General features: G+C 46.1%; 1 protein-coding gene across 4 annotated transcripts in view; it reads left to right on the forward strand.

Moving 5' to 3' along the window:
• Nucleotides 1-22,449, forward strand: part of Snx10 (sorting nexin 10) — a 67,118-nt gene that overhangs the window by 42,059 nt on the left and 2,610 nt on the right. For all 4 annotated transcript variants that reach the window (XM_075955182.1, XM_075955181.1, XM_075955183.1 and 1 more), the window contains 3 exons: nucleotides 10,630-10,716; nucleotides 15,137-15,237; nucleotides 15,598-15,696. In XM_075955182.1, the coding sequence (XP_075811297.1) occupies nucleotides 10,630-10,716; nucleotides 15,137-15,237; nucleotides 15,598-15,696 (287 nt within the window). The remainder of the gene's footprint in view (nucleotides 1-10,629; nucleotides 10,717-15,136; nucleotides 15,238-15,597; nucleotides 15,697-22,449) is intronic.

The following is a 22,449-nucleotide window of genomic DNA, read 5'->3' on the forward strand; positions in this document are numbered from 1 at the left end:
CCCAAGAGCGCTCTGCTCACAGGGCCAGCTCGAGGCTCCGAGTCTGTAGAGCGTAGCTACTTGTTGTCATTCCGTCAAGATCCCCCAATCACGTGTGCAAGGGTCAGGTGCAGTATCACGGATTGTTCTAGAAGCTGGACCCGTGTTTGTATAAGCACTTTCCCGGTGGTGCCCATAGATAGCAGCCGTTACTATTAATCGTGAGATTGGAATGTGGATTAGGACCTCTTTGCCATCTTTGTTGAGGATGCAGATGGGCAGGAGTCACATGCCAGTTCTACACAACTGGCAGTACCAGCCTCGGGGTTTGGGTATTTATTTATTTTTTAAAAAGATTTGGGAAACGTAGTCTCTCTTGTCGAAGCAGCTTTATTACCATAATAAATCTAGCAAGAGGAGAGACGGGAGCGGGAGTCCCCCTTGTTAGTTAAATATGTTCCATTTGCACAGTGGTTTGAATTCCCAGGAGAGCAGTACCTCAGCTGATGGATTGTCCCTATAAAAAGGCCTTGGCATTGGGCCATTATAAAATTAAAATGAATTCAGACTCATTCATGCATGCAACTTTAATTTACAATTAAAATATTATGGTTACATATTTTAATAAGAATAATTAGACGGACCCAACTGAATCAACCTTTGTGTTTAATGAGACAGAACCCAGAATTCAAATGGAAAGGCAGGTGAGTGTGACAGGGGACACATTTCAGACAGCGTCTTCTGTGGAGTCAGGCGTTTTTGTCCTGTTTTATATTCTAATGCCCAGGAAGAGCTGTTTGATTTCTCTGCTGCACTGAGGACCTTTGTCCCCTGCCTCTGGAAGCTTCTTTCCTGAAGGGGTAAAGGAGCTGCTCCCCATTGCGGGACACTGTTTCCTGGAGACTCAGATTCTGTTCTTGACCATTGAATGGCTGTTCCCCCATGAAGGGGCTGGGCTTCTTCCTGAGCTGCTGGTGTAACTGGAACACCCCTCTTAGGGGGTGAGGCTTGTCTTCCTGCCTGTGTATATGTCTACACCTGTGTATCTCCAAACTTCCTGGAACATGATAACTGTAGGCTCCCTTAGAGCCGTGGTTCTCAACCTGTGGGTCGAGACCCTATTGGGGTCAAATACCAGATATCCAGGGGCTGGAGAGATGGCTCAGTGGTTAAGAACACTGACTGGTCTTCTGGAGGTCCTGAGTTCAATTCCCAGCAACCACAGGGTAGCTCACAACCATCTGTAATGAGATCTGGCGCCCTCCTCTGGCCTGCAGGCATACGTGGAAGCAGAATGTTGTATACATAATAAATAAATCTTTAAAAAAATATCAGATATCCTGTATTTCAGATATTTACATTATGATTCATAACAGTAGCAAAATTACAACAAAATTATGATGTAGCAATGAAATAACTTTATGGTCACTACAACATGAGGGACTGTATTAAAGGGTCATAGCATTAGGAAGGCTGAGAACCACAGATCTAGAGACTTACATCTTAAAAGGAAGGATATTTCTTCTTCAAAGTGTTCATACTTCATGTTGGGGAATAGCAGCGGCTCTTAGGTAACTACCCGTAATTGACACTTGAGTGAGTTGTATGTTTTGATTATTTTGGTTTTTTGGGATGGGATCTTATTACATAGCCTTTGCTGGTCTGGAACTCACTATGTAGACGATGTTAGCCTTGAACTACAGAGATCTGCCTGCCTCTGCCTTCTGAGTGCTAGGATTGAAGGTTTGTGCTACCCATACCTGGCTTGAGTCAGTGTTTTTGGCAGGGAATACCCAGAATAGGACAAGTCTAAGTGTTCCAAGGGAGTTCCATGTGCCACCATGACCCCATCACTGGGTGTCTTAGGGTTTCTATTGCTGCTACAAAACACCATGACCAAAAAGCAAGCTGAAGAGGAAAGCTTTTATTTGGCTTATACATTTCTCATGATCATTGAAGGAAGTCAGGACAGGAACTCAAAACAGGGCAGGATCCTGGAGGAGGGAGCTGATATAGAGGCCATGGAGGAGAGCTGCCTGGTTGCCTGCTTCTCCTGACTTGCTCAGATTGCTTTCTTACAGAACCCAGGACCACCAGCCCAGGGATGGCACCACTCACAATGGCCTGGGCCCTCCCTCATTGATCACTAATTGAGAAAATGCCTTACAACTGGATCTCATAGAGGCATTTCTTCAACTGAGGCTCCTTCCTCTCTGATGACTCTAGCTTGTGTCACGTCGACACCTAAAATTAGCCAGTCCAGGGAGGGAGGAAAGAGTGTTACAGAGATGGGAAGGACCTGAGCAATGTTGGCTGAACAGCCTTAAGGAATGGATGGATAGTGTGGATACGCTCAAGGCTCGCTTACCAGCGGAGACATTTTGGACTTACTTTAAGAAAGAGTGGCAAGTTTTTGTTTAAATTTTGAGGCAAGGTCTCACCATGTAGGCCAGACTGGCCTCGCCCTCACTTTTTAGCTTAGGGAGGCCTCAAACGCATAGTGATTCTCTATGTAGGCCTCCCAAGTGCTGGGAGTTAGTAGGTGCACACCACGGTACCCAGCTTGGTAGTCTTACTTTTGCCTGTGTCTTTGTAGTGCCGGGACTGGGGAACATGCAACACTGTACCTCTGAGCTGCACCCTGCTGCCCTAAACCACTGGGGTGTAGCTTTGGCCTACTGGCTGGAAACTGACTAAGGTTTGTAGTATGGAGCTGCGGGCTGCTTCCCGCCGCCCAGCTCCTGGCCACTGGTTAGTTCTACCCAAAATAATAGCACGGAAACTGTATTCTTTTAAACACTGCCTGGCCCATTAGTTCTAGTCTCTTATTGGCTAACTCTCACATCTTGGTTAACCCATTTCTAATAATGTGTGTGGCACCATGAGGTGGTGCCTTACCAGGAAGGATCTTAACCTGCGTCCATCTCGGAGAGGAGAGTTATAGCGTCTGCTCACTTCCCTTCTTCCCAGCATTCTGTTCTGTCTACTCCACCCACCTATGTTCTGACCTATCAGGCCAAGCAGTTTTCTTTATTAATTAACCAATGAAACAACAGCTAGATAGAAGACCCACCTACATCAAAGGTTTACATTAATGAATGTCACTGAATAGTGCCTTGAGTTTTTTATCCCTCCCTTAAACCTAAGTTCTACCCTTCTCTCTCTTCCTTTCTTATTCCCTTGCCCTTTGCTCTGATTCCCAGCCTCTGGCATTCTACCCAGTTACTGAAGAATAGTACACTTTCCATGGCTGATGCCATGGCACAGTGGGTAAGAGCATCTGGGTTCACTTTCCAGCATCTGTAACTGCAGTCATAGGGGATCTAATGCCCTCTTCTGGGTTCCTTCCTGCATCATGCACAAATGTGGTGCACAGACATACATCCCACCAGAACACCCGTATGCATAAAAATAAATAGAATTTAAAAATGACAGTCCAGTTTCAATGAGAGAAGAAAGCAGCCTAGAATCGTAATCCTTCCCCACACTGCAGGTTCCCACGGCGTTAGCATTCTGAGCCCATTTGTGTAACAATCACCTGAGGGTCTGTTTTATTCCATCCAAGTCCTGAAGAAAGACTTTATTTCCATTTCCCAGATTTTTAAAAGATTTGTTCCCTGTAGAACATAGGTTCTAAGGAAAAGACAGAAGCTTGGGCTATCGCTTCCCAGCCCTTTCCTGTACTTGTGGGCGTGCATTTTTAGAAAATGGAGACCAAATCATTTAACATCTCTCACCTCCAGGTCAGCATTCTAATACTTTTAAGAGCTACTTTGCCAGCTACAACTAAACTAGAAGTGACTAGAAAAATAGTCAACGTAAATTTATCTTTAAAATTTTTTTTTAATAATTTAACTTTATTTTATGTGCATTGGTGTGAACTGCATTTTCAGACAGTTGTGAGCTGCCATGTGGGTACTGGGAATTGAACCCGGGTCCTCTGGAAGAACAGTCAGTGCTCTTAACTGCTGAGCCATCTCTCCAGCCCCTGTAAATTTATCTTCACATTTATTAACAAATAAGAAGCAGTCCATCCGTGGTGGGAAGTCCCGTCAGTCACTGCTCAGCCAGGTGATCACAGTACGCGGCAGTGGGGAAGCTCAGTGACTGCGGGTGCCTAGGATGTGATCAGAGAGGGACCATTAGCTCTATGATCTTCCTGCCAAATACCCAGAACCCCAGTCTAGTCCCGGGACAAACACCAGGTACACCCCAGCTGAGGAACATCTACAAAAGACCCCACAAGTTCTCAGAACTGGCAAGGTCATCAAAACCGTGCAAGTGCCACAGACCAAAAGGGTCTAAGGAGACACAGTGACCACACATGGCGTCCTGGGTGGGAGCGACAGCCGCGGAAGAGCCAGTGTTTATCTAATAACAGACAACCACACTCGAAGAGAGCACAGTGACGCCCCACTGCTGCTGAAGGAACCACCAGAGTCCAGGTTATGGACAAGAGGCAAATCCGAGTTATAAATGCAGCCTGGCCTTGCTGGTCATCTGACTTTTGGGCCAGTTGCTTAAGCTGCTCTTATCTGTAGAGTTGGGGTTAATATTACCCAGCTGTTAGGGAAGAAGAGACAAGGTGGACAGATAAAGCTGCACCTGGGGCAGAGGTCAGGGAGAAACAGGGGTCATGGAGATTAAAGAGTACCCAGTGATTGGATTTTCACAGACCCCATGGCCTGTTTTCTCATGGAGTGCAGGAGGGATCCGTTACTTTAAATTTTTAATTCTACTCCTCCTGGCGGTTCCTTTCATAGTAGATACAGTCATTAGGCCCAGGAAGCCATTAAAGTGTTTAATAAGGTCATTAAATTGACTAACAGCGGCTTTGGAAGCCATTTCCATAGGAAATCCATGGGATTCCAGGTATGGGACATGGGGCTGTCCTTTGTGGCCGACAGCTTGCCAGCATCCGCGTGAGGGATGGTGGGCAGGTCGTGAGGGATGCCTCTAATTAAGAGATTATAGGTGAACCTCGGCTGTCTGGGCGTGCTGTTCATAGCTGGAAGTGTGTTGAAACTTCACTAATTCCTACTAATTGCAGGGTGGGGGAGGAGAGGCCCATCTGAATTACGGAATATTTTAAAATAAATGCGCTTTTATGACGTTCCAGTACATATTTTAACTCCAACCAGGCTAACAAATTGCTGCCCGGTGCGAGTCTTTGGGGATGAAGTGACTAAGGGCATCAGGATGATTTTCAATTATTTCTATGTAAATAGGCGTTTCTGAAGTTCTTCAGGTTGCTCGGAGACAGTTTGCCCTCATACATCTTCAGCATTGCGCCAGTTGCCTTCCGCTGTTAATTGGCAGCACCCTTGGAGGATGGGATTGGTAAATTAAGATAAACCTGGGGCTATCTATGAAATACCTTCTGGAATGATAAACGGTGTCCAGGAGGCCGGGTGGAAGAGTTTTTTATTTCAGCTAAAGTTGGATTTAGTGTCCCCCCCCTGAAGGTGATTCGCTCATCCCTGCGGGCACTTACTGATTGGCTGACTGTCAGTGGGTACACTGGAGGTGCCAGGCGTTGATGTCTTGAGAGCCAGGCCAGGTTGCTTAAGGTTGGCTCCAGGAGAGGAGGCCCGTTTGTTAGTGCTGGACAGCAAGGAGAGCCAGGGAGTTAGGGAGTACGTGGTGCTTCAAGGACAGTCGAATAAATCACACCAGGAGAGGTGGAAGAGTGTGGACTCAGGTGTGTTTAAAGATGATTGGATTAGGGAGCAAAAGGAGAGAAAGGAAAGGTTGGGGTGGGAAGCAGAAGAAAGACGAAGAAAACGGTCTGATGTTAGTGATCTAGGCAGGAAGACCATCTTGTTCAAGGATGCGAATGAGGGCACACACAGCGCAGCCCTTGCTCCCTGCCTGACCTTAGGCCGCTGTGATGGAGTCTGCTCTCCTCAGCACTGGTCACCAAGACTGAGCCTTGTATGTTTCCTTAGCTTTCTGTGCTAGGAGGCTCTGCCTTTGGTGGGGTGTGTGTTGTACTGGGAAGGGTATAGGTACACAAAAGAAAGTTCCTTGGGAGGTTTGTCATACAGAGTGGACCAGTGTGTGCTGGAGCAGTCAGTCAGAGAAGTCTGGCTGGGGTTGTGGTGCCACTGAGTTGAGGGACAGAATGGTGTGGGGAGCACGGGACTTCCGGTGGGTCAAGGGTCAAGGCTGGAGACTCGGTACAGTGCAAAGATGCCTGGACTGGAATGAAATGCTAGGAATCGCCAGCCCATGTGGGTGGTTGAGTGTGTGTGTGTGTGTGTGTGTGTGTGTGTAAGACCACCCTAGACCCGAAATAAGTCGGTAAGGGACCAGCAGCCTGGTATGGCTCGCAGGGGCACAGCAACCTCGGAGAGCAGACAGAGAATGCGAGCTTACTCCCCACAAAAGGACAGTGCTGCTTAGCGCCCCAATTGTTCTACTCTGGGTTTCGTTGCTGTGATCAAACAAACTAAACTAACAAACAAACATACAAAAACCCTAAAACCACTGACCAAAACCAGCTTAAGAAGAAAAGGGTTTATTTCATCTCCCATCCCAGATCCTGTCCATCACTGCAGGAAGTTGAAGCAGGAGCTAAAGTGGAAGCCATGAAGTAACTGACTGCACACTGTCTTGTTAAACACAACCCTGTCCTTCTTCAGTTGCCTTTTCTCTTTCTTTTCTTTCTTTTTTCGAGACAGGGTTTCTTTATGTCACAGCCCTGACTGTTCTGGAACTCGCTCTGTAGACCAAGCTGGCCTCAAACTCAAGAGAATCGCCTGCCGCTGCTTCTCAAGTACTGGGATTAAAGATGTGTACCTGGTTCAGCTGCCTTTTCTAATTGGCCTAGGTCCCCCTGCCCAGGAGTGGCATCTCCCATAGTGGACTGGACCCTTCTATATTAGTCAACCAAGAATATGTCCCCAGACATGCCTACAGGCCAGTCACGTGCAGGCAATTCCATTATTAAGGTTCCTTCTCCCCGTTGGCCTTAGTTTATGTCAAGTTGATAAAAACTAGCCAGTGAACACATCAGTCAGGCTAAAGACTGTCAGTGATGAAAGAATAATGTAGATATACGCTTAGTGCTGCGGCGCATTCTGGGTGTGCATTTAATATGTGTTTCTCATGACTAGGGCGCTGGGGCAATGGTGGCACACAACTTTAGTCCCAGCACTCAGGGAGACAGTCAGGTGGATCTCTGTGAGTTCAAGGCCAGCCTGGTCTACAGAGCGAGTTCCAGAATAACCATGGCTACACTGAGAAACCCTGTCTCAAACAAACAAACAAAACAAAACAACAGTGAGGACAAATGCATTTCTGTATTCTGGCATGGCTTTAGAATATTCTCATGTTCGTCTCTAGGTAAAGATTAGGTTCCATCCTGCTGGGAGGAGAGTCCTTCCCGTAGCTTGTCGCTGCGCTGTGTGTCCCAGAGTACACATTGTGAAGGACCTGTTTGATGAATGCAGTTCAACCTTAAGGCCACGTTTTACTAAACAATTACACTATTAGGGTGTTTGTTACTAAGTTCCTAAATCATTATTTTTTACTAAAAAATAAAATGTGGGTTATGGGGAGCCTGTGCCAGGATTTAGAGTTCAAAGCTAGTCTGGGTTACATAGTGAGATCCTGATTTGGAGGGAAGTAGAGGCCGTTGATGATAATGATGGTGATGATGAGAGACAAATTTCACTTTCTAGCCCTGGTTGGCTGGGGACTTACTATGTAGACCAGGCTAGCTTTGCATTTAAGATGGTCCTGCTGCCTCTTCCACCTGAGTGCTGGGATCATGGGTATGTATCACTAGGCCGAGTTAGATTTCCTTGTCCCCACCCCCCTTTTTTGAAAGTCGATTATTTTTTGGGAAACCGTTTATCGTTTCCCCTGTCTCACTCACAAGGCTGGGTTAGATTTTCTTATTTCATAACGTCAGTGTGTGTGGGAAGGCTTCATGCTCTGCGTTGATCAGTCTTCTCCCTGCGTGTGATTTGCTTTGTGTTTGGTTAGCATTAATGGGGCATTCCCCGATGTTTTCAGTGGTGTTTTGTATTTGATCTATCTACCAGCTACCAGAGGTGGAAGGCAAGGCTTGGTGAATTCAGAATTTTAGGAGCTGGGTGAGCCAGAATTTACTTGTAGTTTTTTGACTAGAACTTCTGTTCAATGTTGGTATGCCAGCAACGGGGCAAGAGGGGAGAAATAGGGCGAGAAAAACATTTATGTATTGACTTTAGAACCACTTATATGAGCTGGGCGATGGTGGCGCACGCCTTTAATCCCAGTACTCGGGAAGCAGAGGCAGGTGGATCTCTGTGAGTTCGAGACCAGCCTGGTCTACAGAGCTAGTTCCAGGACAGGCTCCAAAGCCACAGAGAAACCCTGTCTCGAAAAACCAAAAAAAAAAAAAAAAAAAAAAAAAAGAACCACTTATATGGTTGCCATAGTGAATTAGTGATATGCCGTGTGGTTGGGCATATGTGGCGGTGCCATGACACTGGGCTTACCGTCCAGACATACCTGTTTTTATCCCAGGTCACACATATGTGCTATGTTGACTCGTGTGTCTGCCCTTCCTTCCCATTCTTTGGCTGTGGGTTTGTTTCTGAGGCAGAGTCTCACCTTGTAGACTGGCTGCTTTGGAACTCAGTGTATGGCCATGGGCTCTGAACTCATGGAAGTCCTGCCTCTGCCTCCTGAGTGCTGGGGTTATAGGTCTGAGCCCCCACGCCCACCTTCCACTTGGTTTTCGCTGTGTGAAGACTCACCATTTCAATAGCAGGCCCGTGTTTTCCATCTGCTGTTAATGCGTGACGTTGAGTGGTTGGAAATGTTGGCTTCTGTTTGACTCATCAGGGCATGTCTTCCTCTTCCATGGAAAACTGATTCTGCCAACTCTGTGGGAATGTGGCTTCCACGGGACATGGTGACTCGGAGCGATCCCTCAAGTCCTCCGTTAGGCACGGCGCCAAGGACAAAGCTACTTTTGAGGGCCAGTGAAATTGTTTTAATTTCTTTTAAAATAAGAAGAGTCAAAAAAAGGCCCTGAAGCATTAGTATAGTCATCTGTACACCAGCACAGTTAAATATGATTATGCATGTATGTATGTAGGCAGCATATGCTTGTATACAATATATGTATGCATGTAACATGCATATACACAATGTATGTAACACATAATATAACGTATGTGTTAATGTATAATATATGCATGTGTGCAATATATGAATGTAATGTATAACGTATGTGATGCACATGTGTATGTATGTATATAAGAAAGGCCCATGAAAACCAGAATGGAGCCAATATGTGCAGGGTTGGGAGCCTTGGATGGTCTGCAGACTGTGGTCTTGTCTTCCCAACCTACTTATGCGATGAGATTGGATGTGTTCAGGGTGGTATGACTGAGAACCGTAACCTATCTGCCTTCCCTCCCTTCCTGCTGGCCAAACAAACAGATTTATTAAGGAAAAGTAGGAAAGAACTCCAGAGAGCAGACGAGGTTCCACAGGAGAACTTGCCCATAACCTGTTTATCTTTCTAGTCATTGATTGCTTCTCTAAGGATTGATTGAAAAACCACTTGTGGGGGCAGGAGAGATAGCGCAGTGATTAAAAGTGCATATGATTATTACTATTTTTTTTTCCTTTTTGGTTTTTCAAGACAGGGTCTCTCTCTGTAGTCCTGACTGTCTTAGTACTCACTCTGTAGATCAGGCTGGTCTTGAACTCAGAGATCCACCTGCCTCTGCCTCCCAAGTGCTGGGATTAAAGGCATGTGCTACCATGCCTGGCTCATGGCAACTCTTACAACGGAAAACACTCAATTGAATGTCTGCACCACATGTATGTAGTACCCAGGAAGGCCAGAAGAGGACTGCAGAGCCCCCAGGAACTGGAGTTTCCGTGTGGATTCTGGAAATTGAACCCTAGTCCTCTGGAAGAGCAATGAGTGCTCTCAACCGCAGAGCTGTCTCTCCAGCTCCTTTCTTTCACTGTTACTATCTTAAAAACAAGCAAACAGAAGTATTCACAGTTTGTGTGTGCAAGTGTGTGTGTGTATGCGCATGCGTGCATTTGGGTGTGTGCATGAGCGTGTGTGCGTGCGTGCGTGTGTGTGTGTGTGTGTGTGTATTGCTAATTTATTTTGTTGTTTTGGACCCAGATTATAGATATTTGAGATGACATAAATACTGCATTGAAAAGCTGAGACAAACAAAAGCTTAGTTTTCACAACCAAGTATTAAGAATCAGTTTTGGCCAGGTGGTGGTGGCACATGCCTTTAATCCTAGCACTCGGGAGGCAGAGGCAGGCGGACCTCTGTGAGTTCGAGGCCAGCCTGGTCTACAAGAGCTAGTTCCAGGACAGGCCCCCAAACCTACAGAGAAACCCTGTCTCAGAAAAAAAAAAATTGGTTTTGGACTCTGTCTTGGCCGTCTTCAGATACCAGCAACACTGGACGCTCTCTGTCAGTTTCGCATTATTTAAAATTTCCGTGTGCGGATGAAGTGTTCCGTTGACTCTGGTGACACCTGATTCATGGTCTCTACTTCTCGTTTTCTGAGGGCCAGCGAGTGCCCTGGCTGCCACTTGCAGTTCTGCCCTCCCAGCTCCTCGCAGCCTTTCCCAAATCCTGACCCTGTTCTTCGTTCACTATGCCCTCACAGGAGTTTGTCAGCGTCTGGGTCCGCGACCCCAGGATTCAGAAGGAGGACTTTTGGCATTCCTATATCGACTATGAGATATGCATCCACGTGAGTACGCAGTCAGTAGGAAGTGGGATTTTAGGTGGTGATGTTTTATATGATATAATGATGCTAAGAACTAGAACAAAAAGATTTCATTCAGCTGGGCGGTGGTGGCGCATGCCTTTAATCCCAGCACTGAGGAGGCAGAGGCAGCCGTATCTCTGTGAGTTCGAGGCCAGCCTGGTCTACAAGAGCTAGTTCCAGGACAGGCTCCAAAGCTACAGAGAAACCCTGTCTTGAAAATCAAAATAATTAATTAAAAAAATTTAATTCAAAGAACTGAATTGAGATGATTCCAGCTAAGCTCGTATTACAAATGAAGCCGTAAGATAATTCTTAACATTGAAGAATTGCTTATTGGAAGCTCAAATTTTACTTGTTTTTTTTTTTAAAAACTATTAAAATTTTAATGTTTATTGCCTTTACTTACGGAGATGTGAATACTTAAAAAATTAATGGTTAAAGAGTATAACTCATCAATGACATTTCGTTGTGATATTATATCTCAAGATAATATATTGTTTAATAAATCTTAAGTTTTGAGAGGACATAGAATTTGGGGGGAAGGGAGATGTATTAACCATTTTAGATTAATACAAGGTATTGGTTTTCATGATAACATTTTTTCATATGTGCCATTATATTTTGTTCTGTTTTATATAGAGAGTCAGAAATTTTGGGAATGAATATGTACAGTTAGTTTGCCTTAGTCTAGGTTTGAAGTCATAGCACAGAGGGAGCAGTTAGCAGTGACATTCCGCCAGTGGAAATAATCCTGAGCCACAAGCTCCTGAAATGCCCGGCTGGTATGGAGCCTGCTCTGCTCCTCTCGAACAAGGTCAGCACACCTGTCCTCCATGGGGCCACACGGAGGACGTCCTGCACCAGCTGTCCTGCAGCTGCGGCTGCGGTGGATGCAGGGCAGCCTAGAAAGAACGGAAATGAACCCCCGAGACCGCTGGGAAAGACGGGAGGTGGGCAGACTGGCCCCAGACGCTGGCCTTGAAGAGGCTCACTTTCTTGTCTGACCGGGTCCAGGTCTGCCGTATCTACGTGTACATGTGAAGAAACATGTAGCCATCATTCATTGTCGTTGGGAATGATGGAATCACACTAGAAATCTGAACGCCACTCAAATGTTTTTCTTTTAAGAGTCCCCAGTGTAGAAAATAAGGCGAAAGTTGAGCGGCCTCTTTCCCGCCCCTTTTCTCGCTTCTCAGTTATTTTTGAAGCCACTGCTGTATACGTTGTTTGTTTTTGTTGTTGTTTGTTTGTTTTTTAAAACAGGGTTTCCCTGTGTAGCCCGGGCTGTCCTGGGACTTGCTATGTAGTTGGTCTTGAACCTAGAGTTCCGCCTCCCTCCAGAGTGCTGGGATTAAAGGCATGCACTACCACTACCAGGCGCTGTATAAGTTGTTTTGCTTTTGTTTTTACTTAAAAGCTCAGACCAAGCATCCATTCTGTGTGAAAATTATGGACATATAAGAGCAGGCGTTTGGGCTGGAGAGATGGCTCAGCAGTTCCGAGCCCACACTGTGCTTGGGAGTTTTGGTCCCGGCTGCTCAGGGCAGCTGTAACTCCAGTTTCAGGGGATCAAGCTCCTTTTCTGACGTCCCCAGGCACACGATGCACAGATTTACACTCAGGTCATACACTCACACACACACACACACATAAAATTAATGAATAAGATTTTAAAAGGGAATAGGCATTTGAATCCGATGTGGTGGTCCACGCCTGTGATTCTAGTACATGTGAGGCAGAGCAGGGGATCCTCGGCCATATAGTGAATTCAAGGCTAGCCTGGTCCACTTGAGAACCTGTCTCAGTCCCTCACTGCCCCCCCAACCCTCGCCAAAGAAGGAATGTTAAAAAATTTAAGCATTTTAAACAAAATGAAATTATTTAGTTGCCTTTTAACTGTATTTAAAAATGTTTGTGAGCCTGATCACATACTTTAGGGCATCAGGAAATTTGATTATTTTCAGGAGATAATGAAATATAGATTATTCTGTGCTGATAAATTGCATGATTAGAATCCAGAAAACTACATGGTTTTGGTGGTGTTCTGGTATTTCCTGAAGAGCTCACCAGCTGGCAATGAGTAAATCTTCTTGTTTTGGTGGAGGGTAGAGGCAAGTCTGGATTTAGAGGGACCGAGTCAGTTAGTGACCTCAGTATATAGACTTGCTCCTATGGTAGGTGAGTGAGGCTTTGGGCTAGCCTCAGCTAACTCTGCGGGCATCAGCTGGGAATCTGTTCACTCAGATGAACCTCCAGGTGACTCTGGATTGTCCACGTTTACTGGGGTTGTAAAGCAGGAGATGGCAGCTGCTTGCCCTGTGGAAGAAGGGCTCACGGATGGACCCCGTTCTGCTATCAGTATTATGTGAACTTTTGTTACCGATACCCGTGGTGGCTGTGAGCCGTACCGGCGGTGTCAGAAGTCCCTGCGGTGGCCTGGAACTCTCCGAGGAGAATACTGAGAGCCTGTCTGCTTGGACCTCCTTAGGGCCCTAATTCTGGTGTAACAAAGCCTTGGTCCCAAGGAGCGCTAGAGTCAGGCTGTGTTTTGTTGTCCTGCAGAATGTCATGATACTGTAGGCATCTCCAGTAGGTTTCATTTCTGTAGCAGCAGAAGTGGCTGGAGGTAGTGTTCTGTGGCCTTTGCAGGTGAGTTCCTCTCCCCTGACCCCAGACAGGGTTTTTCTGTAAAACATTCCTGGCTATCCTGGAACTCACTCTGTAGATCAGGCTGGCCTTGAACTCACCAAGACCCACCTGCCTCTGCCACCCAAGTGCTGGGATTAAAGGCGTGCGCCACCACCACTCGGCTACAGGTGAGTTCTTAACTTCCAATACATACAGTCATTTAGATGTCCAAGAACACAACTAGGCTTCATTGGTAGGATAGTTTTTGAAATGATACAGCTCTTAGTAGTGAAAAGTTAGTTTCTCATTTAGCGATATAATGATTATGAACTTAATTTAAAATAAATATATAAGGCCAGGCCTGGTGGTACATGCCTTTAATCCCAGCACTCGGGAGGCAGAGGCAGGCAGATCTCTGTGAGTTTGAGACCAGCCTGGTCTACAGGAGCTAGTTCCAGGACAGGCTCCAAAGCTACAGAGAAACCCTGTCTCGAAAAATCAAACCAAACAAACAAACAAAAAAGAAACAACAAAAAAACCCCCCACAAAACCCCACAAAAAACCCCAACCCTGTTTTGAAAAACAAACAAAGAAAGAAAGAAACCCCCCCACAAAGCAAAAGCACAAAACATACACACTATACACGGAGGTTTTATTTTATTCGTTTGTTTTGTTTTTTAGGGGTGGTGGTTGAGATTTTATACAGGATCTTACTTGGTAGCCCAGACTGCTTGGAATTTACTTTGCAGCCAAGTTGGCCCCAGCCAGGTGACAATCCTTCCGCAGCCTCTTGAGTCCTTGGGTTCCGAGTGTGAGTCAGCACCTCAGCTGAGATGACCTTGTGTGTTGAAGACACAAGATTTGTCAGCTTTGCAGTTCACCCCAAGGAGACTGTTTACTCATCTGTGTACCTAAAGGAGTGACCTTGTGATTTAGCTTAGGCTGGGGACTCTGGACCTGTCTCAGGGCTGCTCCAGGGAAGCAGACAGCTAGTCACTAATAGGGTTAACTGTACTTCCCAGGTGCTTTTTGTCCATCTTCGTATCCACCCTGATTTCCCACTCAGGAAACTAGAGCTGATGTCATTTTCCTGGAGTAGAACCCGGGCTGACATTTATGTCCGTCTGTCATGGAACTGAAGCTGAATGGGGCTCGACTGCTTTCCTAACTCATCAGCCACCTCTCTCATTGTCCAGGAGGATGGGAAATGTTGTCTGGTTGAGCAATGACTTCAGGATCCCCAGTGACCAGTGGCATTTCTGTTGAGATGTAGATGTCTGCAAAGCCTTTTGAAGGGCTGTGGGAGGTCAACTCTTATCTGTAAAGGCTTTGGGATGCTGTTAAAAATGTCCCTGTGCATTTAGGGTGTGTGTGTTTATCAAGATAGGTACTCAACTTCCTAGCTCAGGGTGGATTTGAACTGCTGGCCCTCCTGCCTCAGCCCCCTGAGTCTGAGATGACAGTGTGGGCTACCAACCCCACCAGAATTTGTTTCCTAATCTTTGGAAACAATGCTTGTAGTTAGGAGAGCTCAGATTTCCTTCAGGATTTTGGTCAGGGTGTGGCCGTGCCACCTAAAGATAACACTACTCATTTACGTCACCGTGGCTTCTTCAGGCCCGAGACTGGTGAGTTACGGGTAAGACCGCACAATGCCCACATACATGGAACTAATGTGGCATGGTTGCATCCTCTTTAGAGTGAGCATCGCATTGTGAGTTACATAAGTGCTTTTCCCCGTAGGTGAGCCTCATGTTTTTCTGTTTCTGCACAGACGAATAGCATGTGTTTTACAATGAAAACATCGTGTGTACGAAGAAGGTACCGAGAATTCGTGTGGCTGCGGCAAAGACTCCAAAGCAATGCATTGCTGGTGTAAGTGGCTTATGGGTTAAAGTACGGCGATCTGTCTGTGATAGTCTAGAACTGAAAGTTGATAGCCTTAAAATGCGCGAGGTAAGGAGAGGTCACAGATTTGCTTCCTCTGGTGACTTCTGTGCCTACTGCATCTGAAGTTAAAATCCATCACGTGAGTTTACCAGCTTTTATGAATATTAATCACCAACGGCCCCAGAATTGCTTTAAGACAGATTTTCCTTTAAGTCAATATTATACAACAATAGTTCTGTGATAACCGTGTGATAATTATTACCATGCATGATGTGCCTTCAGTTTGAGGGATTTCTGCAGCCGAGTCATCTTGATTTGCTGATTAATTTTTTTCTTTCTCATCAGAGAATTACCAGAACTTCCATCTAAGAACCTGTTTTTCAACATGAACAATCGCCAGCACGTTGACCAGCGTCGTCAGGGCTTGGAAGATTTCCTCAGAAAGTAAGTGAGGGTCTGTAACCAGGCTGGGGTGCAGGCAGAGAGAACATGGGTTCTCTCTCTGCTCTGAAATGCCGCTGGCCTGTGGGCCTCGTATGTTCATATCCTGTATTAGAGTGCCACCTTGTGGCCCACATGGAATGGTGCAGGCGTGAATGGAGCCTTCTAGAAACAATGGGCGGCTGAATCAGAATAAACACAAGGTCTCTTAAGAGCTGCTTACACTTCTAATGGAAGCACCCATGAGGTTGAGGCAGGAGGATTTCTGCGAATTTGAGGCCAACCCAGGCTTCGCAGTGAGTTTCAGGCCAGTCCATGTCAAAGAAATACTCTCCTACCCTAAAACAACTATAATAACAATAAACCCAAAGGAAGCAGCAACAGAAATAAAGCAGGCTCAAGTTCCTCAGGAAGCTGGCTGACAAAAGTAACGTTTCCTAGGGAATAAGTGTGCCTTATTACTTAAAACAAGCACGTCCTTAAGCTGGCCCTATTTGCAGCAGTTAGCCCCGACAAGCCAGACTTGTCTGTTCTAGGCACTTTCTCTGTGCCTCTATTGTCCCACCTATAAATGGGGCAGTGGTGGTCCTTTCCCCCAAAAGGACTTAGACAGTTTAGGAGGCTAAGGACTGGGGCACCAGCAACACTGCCTGGCAACCTAATGTCTACGTGTTGATCTTTATTATTTTAGCGCACTCAAGGCTGAAATAGCTGTAAGCTTGTTTTTTTTTTTTATATTCTAGATAGAGTCAGGTGAGCACCAACCAGTTAGAGGCAGGGGCCTCGAGTGTCCCTTCTTTTCTAGTGGCTTTGGGATCTGAAATTATCCTTTTTTGAGTTAAATAAATAGGACCCGGAGCTAGTCTGAAGCAATATGCTGCTCTCCCCATATGGCTCACTTAGGAAGGGCCTGGGTATTAAGTATGCACATAAATATGAATACTTAGTTCTATTCGATTGACACAGTGCCTTTCCTTCCGAGAGGTCACGGGGACACGCGCAAAGCTGGAAGCTTATGGAGTGAGCGAGGGCAGGGGAAAAGAAGACACCAGAGGAGAGCTCAGGAGAGCTCAGACCGCAGTGTTCTTTGTGGTGTTATACTGTGACAGAACAAAGGGCTGGGCAGGACTTGTCCAGTTTTTCCCTTCTGTTAATTGTCGCCTCTAAGGTGCCCAGGTGGCCAATGGCGGCTCCCTTAAGATGCGCGTAGCTGGTGTTTACAGAGCAGCCTCATTCCGGATGCTCCCCCAGGGAAGCCTGCAGCCTGGCCACCGCCTGGGATGCCTGGGCAGGAGCTGGTGAACAGCCCCGGCTAGCACTGGGGAGCTGTTGGGCTTTTGCAAGTTCAGGGACAGCAAGCATCTCTGTGTTGGTCTCACTAGGTAAATGCAGGGCACTGATCATTCCTCTGACGCTGGTCCTTTGAAACAGGGTCTCGTGTAGCCTAGGCTGGCCTCAAGCGCACTGTGTATACTTGACTCTGGCCTTGAACTCCTGACTGTCTGCTCAGATTGCTGGGATCACAGGTGTGTGCCACCGTGCCCAGCTTCTGGGTTTTGCTCCGTGCACTGTTTTTAAGCTCTATTTTCACCGTTGGTCTCCATACACCTGCCCCCATGGGATTGTGCCAGGGCGGAGGTGTTTTGTACTATGTATCATTTGGCTGTTCACTGGCTTTGACACACACGTCACAGTGGCGAGTATCCTGCTTCAAGGGCTCAAGGAACGTGGGTGTAAGTCTCCCATCCGTCCCGGCTCTTGTTATTTTCCAGGCTAGGAAACCCGGGTTGATTCTTTTGAGTCCCCGGGTTGCTTTGGTCGCGGAGTGGAGCAGTATACCAGTGCATTGCTGTTCATGCTGGTGGTTGTATTGTCAGAGAACTGACCGCATGGAAAGGACTCTGAATGACACGCGCTGACCCTGCGTCCGCCAGCTGTGTGCCCGGCTGCAGGCACAGATGGAGCGCATACACGTTGTTTGTCCCGAGACGCTTCCACTCTCGCTGGGAGCGCTGAATTAATTCAAATTTGATCTGGGAGCTGGAGGGATGGGTCAGTAGTTAAGAGCATGTGATGATTTTCCGGAGGACCCGGGTTCAGTTCCCAGCACCGACGTGGCAGCTCACAACCCTCTGAAGCTCTAGTTCCCTGGGATTCAAAGTCCACTTCTGGCCTCCTTAGGCACCAGGTATGTACATGTGTACCTATATGGTGCACGCGTACACAGGTAGACCAAATACTCAAACACATAAAGTGAAAATAAGCAAGTCTTAAATTTAAAGCAACAGATATGAACAGCCACTGGAGCATCAAATCACGGAGCAGACAGCTTTCCTGGGATACTCTTTATTCCGTGGGAACATTTGTTTCTAATGAGTTAGTTTCACATTTAAATGAAACGGGAGGGGGCTAGAGAGGCAGCTCAGTGGTTGAGAGCACTTGCTGCTATTGCAGAGGACCCAGCATTTGTTTCCTAGCAACCACATGGTGGTTCACAACCATCCATGACTGTAGTTCTAAGGGCTCTGTTACGTTCTTCTGATCTCCATGAGTACCAAGCACACACGTGGTGCCCATACATATGTGTAGGCAAAGCACACACAAAATGGAATGAATCTAATTAAAAAAAATAAAACTAAAAAAATAAAATAAAAGTGGCTAAAGGTGCTTGCAGCCAAGCCAGACAGCCTGAGTTTGATCCCCAGAACCCCGGGGGTGAAGGAGAGAACAGACTCCAGCAAGTTGTCCTTGCAGGATGTGTCCTGAACCATGTGCTGTGGCATGCACGCCCCGCCCCCCCGGCCCTCCTTTCTGAGTCAAATTCGTTCGCACAGCTCCTGTTGGGTCTAGTTCGGGCACCAGTAGCAGCCATCCATGGCTTCACCCCTGGTGCCCCTCCTCCAGTCAGCCCTACACCACCTAGGGCAGCTGGGTGAGATGGACGCTTCAGGACGGTGCCTGACCGCACCCCGGCGTCCTCTGAGGCATCACTGGTCCCCCATTCATCCATAGCCGACCCCTGGTTTGGTGGAAGGCCTCTAGAATCCATAGCATTAAAATGTGGCATGTGCTGGCTATAGACTCGAAGCATAGATTTAAACATTTTGATATGTATATACATTTTGAAGTTGTTAAGATGCCATGAAAGCAAAAATATTTCTGCATGTGTACAGTGTATAATGTAAAACAAAATTTCACTTCTAGGTTATTTGTGTAATAATGTGTACTCAGTATGAACACCATACATATTCTGTCCGACACAGATGGTTTCTCTGGTGGCTGGAGAAGATCACGTGTTGATCTTATACATGCTGGATGCTGCAGGTGCTTTGTTTCAGAGCTTACTAGCCTTGCAAGGTTGGGATTGTCACAGCGTGCACATTTGGTCCGGTGTGGGCACGAGTAGCCCATCCATCCATGCCACCCTCGGAACACAGGCGTCCTGTGCTGTAGGAACTGCTGCGTTTATATCAGCAGAGCAGCCACGGCAAGCCGAGCTGGTCAGTGTGGCTGTGAGATTTTCAGACATTCATTTTCCCTTGTGACTGTCATTTTCCTCTTGTATCCTCCTAATTCTTAGTTGTAAGCTCCTACCATCATAGCGGAGACAGAGTTATAGAGGTACGAGGTCTGCGTGAGGCCCCGCCTGAGCTGACCTCTCTTTGCAGAAGGCGTCCCAGTGACAGCACACACAACCACAGTTTAGACTTTCTATTGTGTTTTTATATCATTTTAATTCATTTTTTGTCGTTGTTTTGGGACAGCCCAGGCTGACCTTGAGCTGATGATGTAATGGCTGTGGTGAGAAAGTTGTTTATTTGTTTTTTAAAAACAAAAGACCCGTGCACATAGGCACACACAGATACACAGAGAGAGACAAACACATACACAAGTGTGTTTTTTTTTTTTAAAAATAAATCTCTATGTTCAATAGAGGGCACCACAGCATAGATTATGAATATCTTTCAATGAATATTTGTAGGTTTAAATTATTTCTCTCATGATAACAAGTAAAGAGGCCAAGTTAGCTTTTCCTTTTCCCCAACAGCTAACCTTCGGTGTACTTTCCAGATGTGTGTAGAGCGCATTCTACTGAGTTCAGAATATCCAGGACATCTGTAGAATTCCATGATTTTGTGTACCGTAGCTGTTCTTCAGCTGAACCACTGTATAATATGCTTAGTAAAATCACATTAAGGAAAACCAGACTTCACTGTGTCCAGTGAAGGGGAAAGCTGGCCTTGCTTTGTCTAGCATTGTTGAGGGGGGAGAGTAGGAGGAAAAGCAACTTTGACTTGCATTGTAAATATGTTTTCAGAAATCCCTTTGACATTCTATAGGCTGCTTTGTTAAAACTCCCACTATAAAGGCTTGAAAATAATGTACATTTATTTTATTTGATTTTTTTGGGGGGGGGTCTCAATATGTAGGTAGGTCTGGTTGTTGGAGAACTCAAGCTGTAGACTAGGCTGGCTTTGAACCCACAGAACTCTGCCTGCCTCTGCCCACTACTGCCCCCTAGTGCTGGAATTAAAAGTGTGCGCCACCACAACCACGTAGACATTTATTTTTATGGACGCTTCTGACTCACAGAGATTCACCTGTCTCTAACTCCCGAGTGCTGGGATTACAGGTGTGTGCCACCATTGCCCAACTAGAGGTTGTATCTTTTAAATTAAAAAAATACTTTAAAATTTATTATTATTTGAGATGGTCTCACAATGTTGTTCTGGCTAGCTTGGAACTCTTAATTCTCCTGCCTCAGCCTCCTAAGTGCTGGGATTATAGGTGAGTCTCACCACTCCAGACTCTTAAGATTTGCATTCTAAATTTTACAATGTAAGCTATTTGACCACAAAATGAAAACAAAATATATTAAAGTAGTTTTTTGTTTCAGATTCATATCTGTACAGTCCTGGTGGTCTAAACTGAGCTATCAAGACCCAAAAACTAAAAAAAATAAAACCAAGCTTAGTGGGTGTACTGGTTTTGAACTCTCTCAGGGCCCTGTGGATGTGAGTATCCAGGGTGGTGTCTGTCTCCTGTCCCCCACTTTTACCCCTCTTTCTATTGAATGGGGTGGCCTGTTCTCCGGCTTTTTACCCTTTTTCGTCCTCCAGGTGGCAGTGTTCAGCAGAAAACTGGGAACTAAGGAGACTAAAGCGCAGTCAAATTGGAAATTGAATTATAGCAGAGGAAAAGGGACAGTAGCCTTGAGGTCTCCATCAGCCTGCACTCCGGTCACTTTTGTTTGTGGTGCCCATGTGTTAGGTACCCAGCCAGTTAATAACAGCACGTGAGCAGTTCAAGGCTCAGTGGAATTGCTTTAGACATGAAATAAAGCTAAAATGAATTTGTGTCCAATATCGTTGCCATTAGTGCACATTACTCCTGTGCCGTAATGCCTCAAACCATCTAAAATCAATTTTAGAGATCACCCATTATTTTATAGAGAAAATAAAACACATTTCCAACAGAAACAAAGCCGTGTGTACAATCCTATGAACAGCCACTTGTCCTGTGGCGGGCGGGAAGCTTCCAGCAGGCGGCCACGGGAAACACGCGGCTCAGACTTCACAGCGGGTCCAAGTTCGTCTTGGGGGCTTGTTGCCATGAAGCGCTTCCCTAATTTGAATTATTTAGACATGGATGGGAAGCGTTTGTAAGCGAGGAAGACAGATCTTAGTGCAGTCAAAGGTTCTTCCTGCTTGGCAGATGGCCGTACGGCCATCTTCCGGGAGGACCAGGCCAGAGGACACGCAGAGTTGAGCACTTAGAGTTCTTGCTGGAGATTTTCTCTTTGCAAAGCATAATTGTCTTGCTTTGCTCTTAGTAAAGAGCCTCCCTCCCCTCGAATTACATCTGTAAGTCTGTGGAGGCAAAGGGGAGGACTGGACTTCGTGTGTCTGTAGACATTTGCCTTCTTCAAGAAGTAATTGTGTTATCTGGAAGATAAGGATGTGCTATTGTGATACAGCCCTCGGTATTTAACAAAATTGCTATTAATGGCCAGAAAGGAATTTTTTTTTTTCTGATCATTTGTTTAAACATACAAAATATAAAGCGAGGCTCATTTGGTCTGAAATATATGGTCTGGTTTTCATAGTCTGTGAATGAGAAAAAAATCCCATGTTGGGCAAAATGACGCGTGGGTTGTAGTGTTTCCCCCTTTCCTATATCCTGGCCCTAGTATCTCCTGTAATGTCGCCACTGAACAGTTACTGGAGACTCAGTTATCATATGTCAAAGATATTAGCTCAAAAGATGAAAAGCCAGTTTTTATTTAAGTGTGAGGGGGGCACTGGCTTGGTTTCTTATTCCGTGGCACTCCAGAAAAGCATATGCTCGGCTGAGAACACGCATATGACCATGCCAGCTTCCTGCTGCTGGGCCGGTTTCTAACCCTCCGTCGGGTCCGGATGCTTTAGTTGAAACTTCTTTCTCATCCGCGTCAGTCTGTCCTGCTGAACCACCAGTGTGAACTCCGTGGGATAAAGGTTTGGGATCGAAATTACTTGGTTGCTTATTTTGGCAAGAGATGCATTGCTCCCGAAGATCCTGCAGAAGTTTCTAGTTAACTTAGGTTGTTAGAAAAGCCACCTGAAAGGAGCCCTTGTGAACGTGTCCCTGGGTAAAGCGGTCACTGCTGAAGTTTTAGTGTGGAGTGTGCCGAGGAGTAAGTACATTGGCCTTTCCGTATAAGTTTAACGGTAGTGGAAAGTTTGGATGTTTCATGACAGCTGATCCAGTAAAGTC

Source organism: Microtus pennsylvanicus, chromosome 21 (assembly GCF_037038515.1).
Source record: "Microtus pennsylvanicus isolate mMicPen1 chromosome 21, mMicPen1.hap1, whole genome shotgun sequence".
Taxonomy (NCBI): domain Eukaryota; kingdom Metazoa; phylum Chordata; class Mammalia; order Rodentia; family Cricetidae; genus Microtus; species Microtus pennsylvanicus.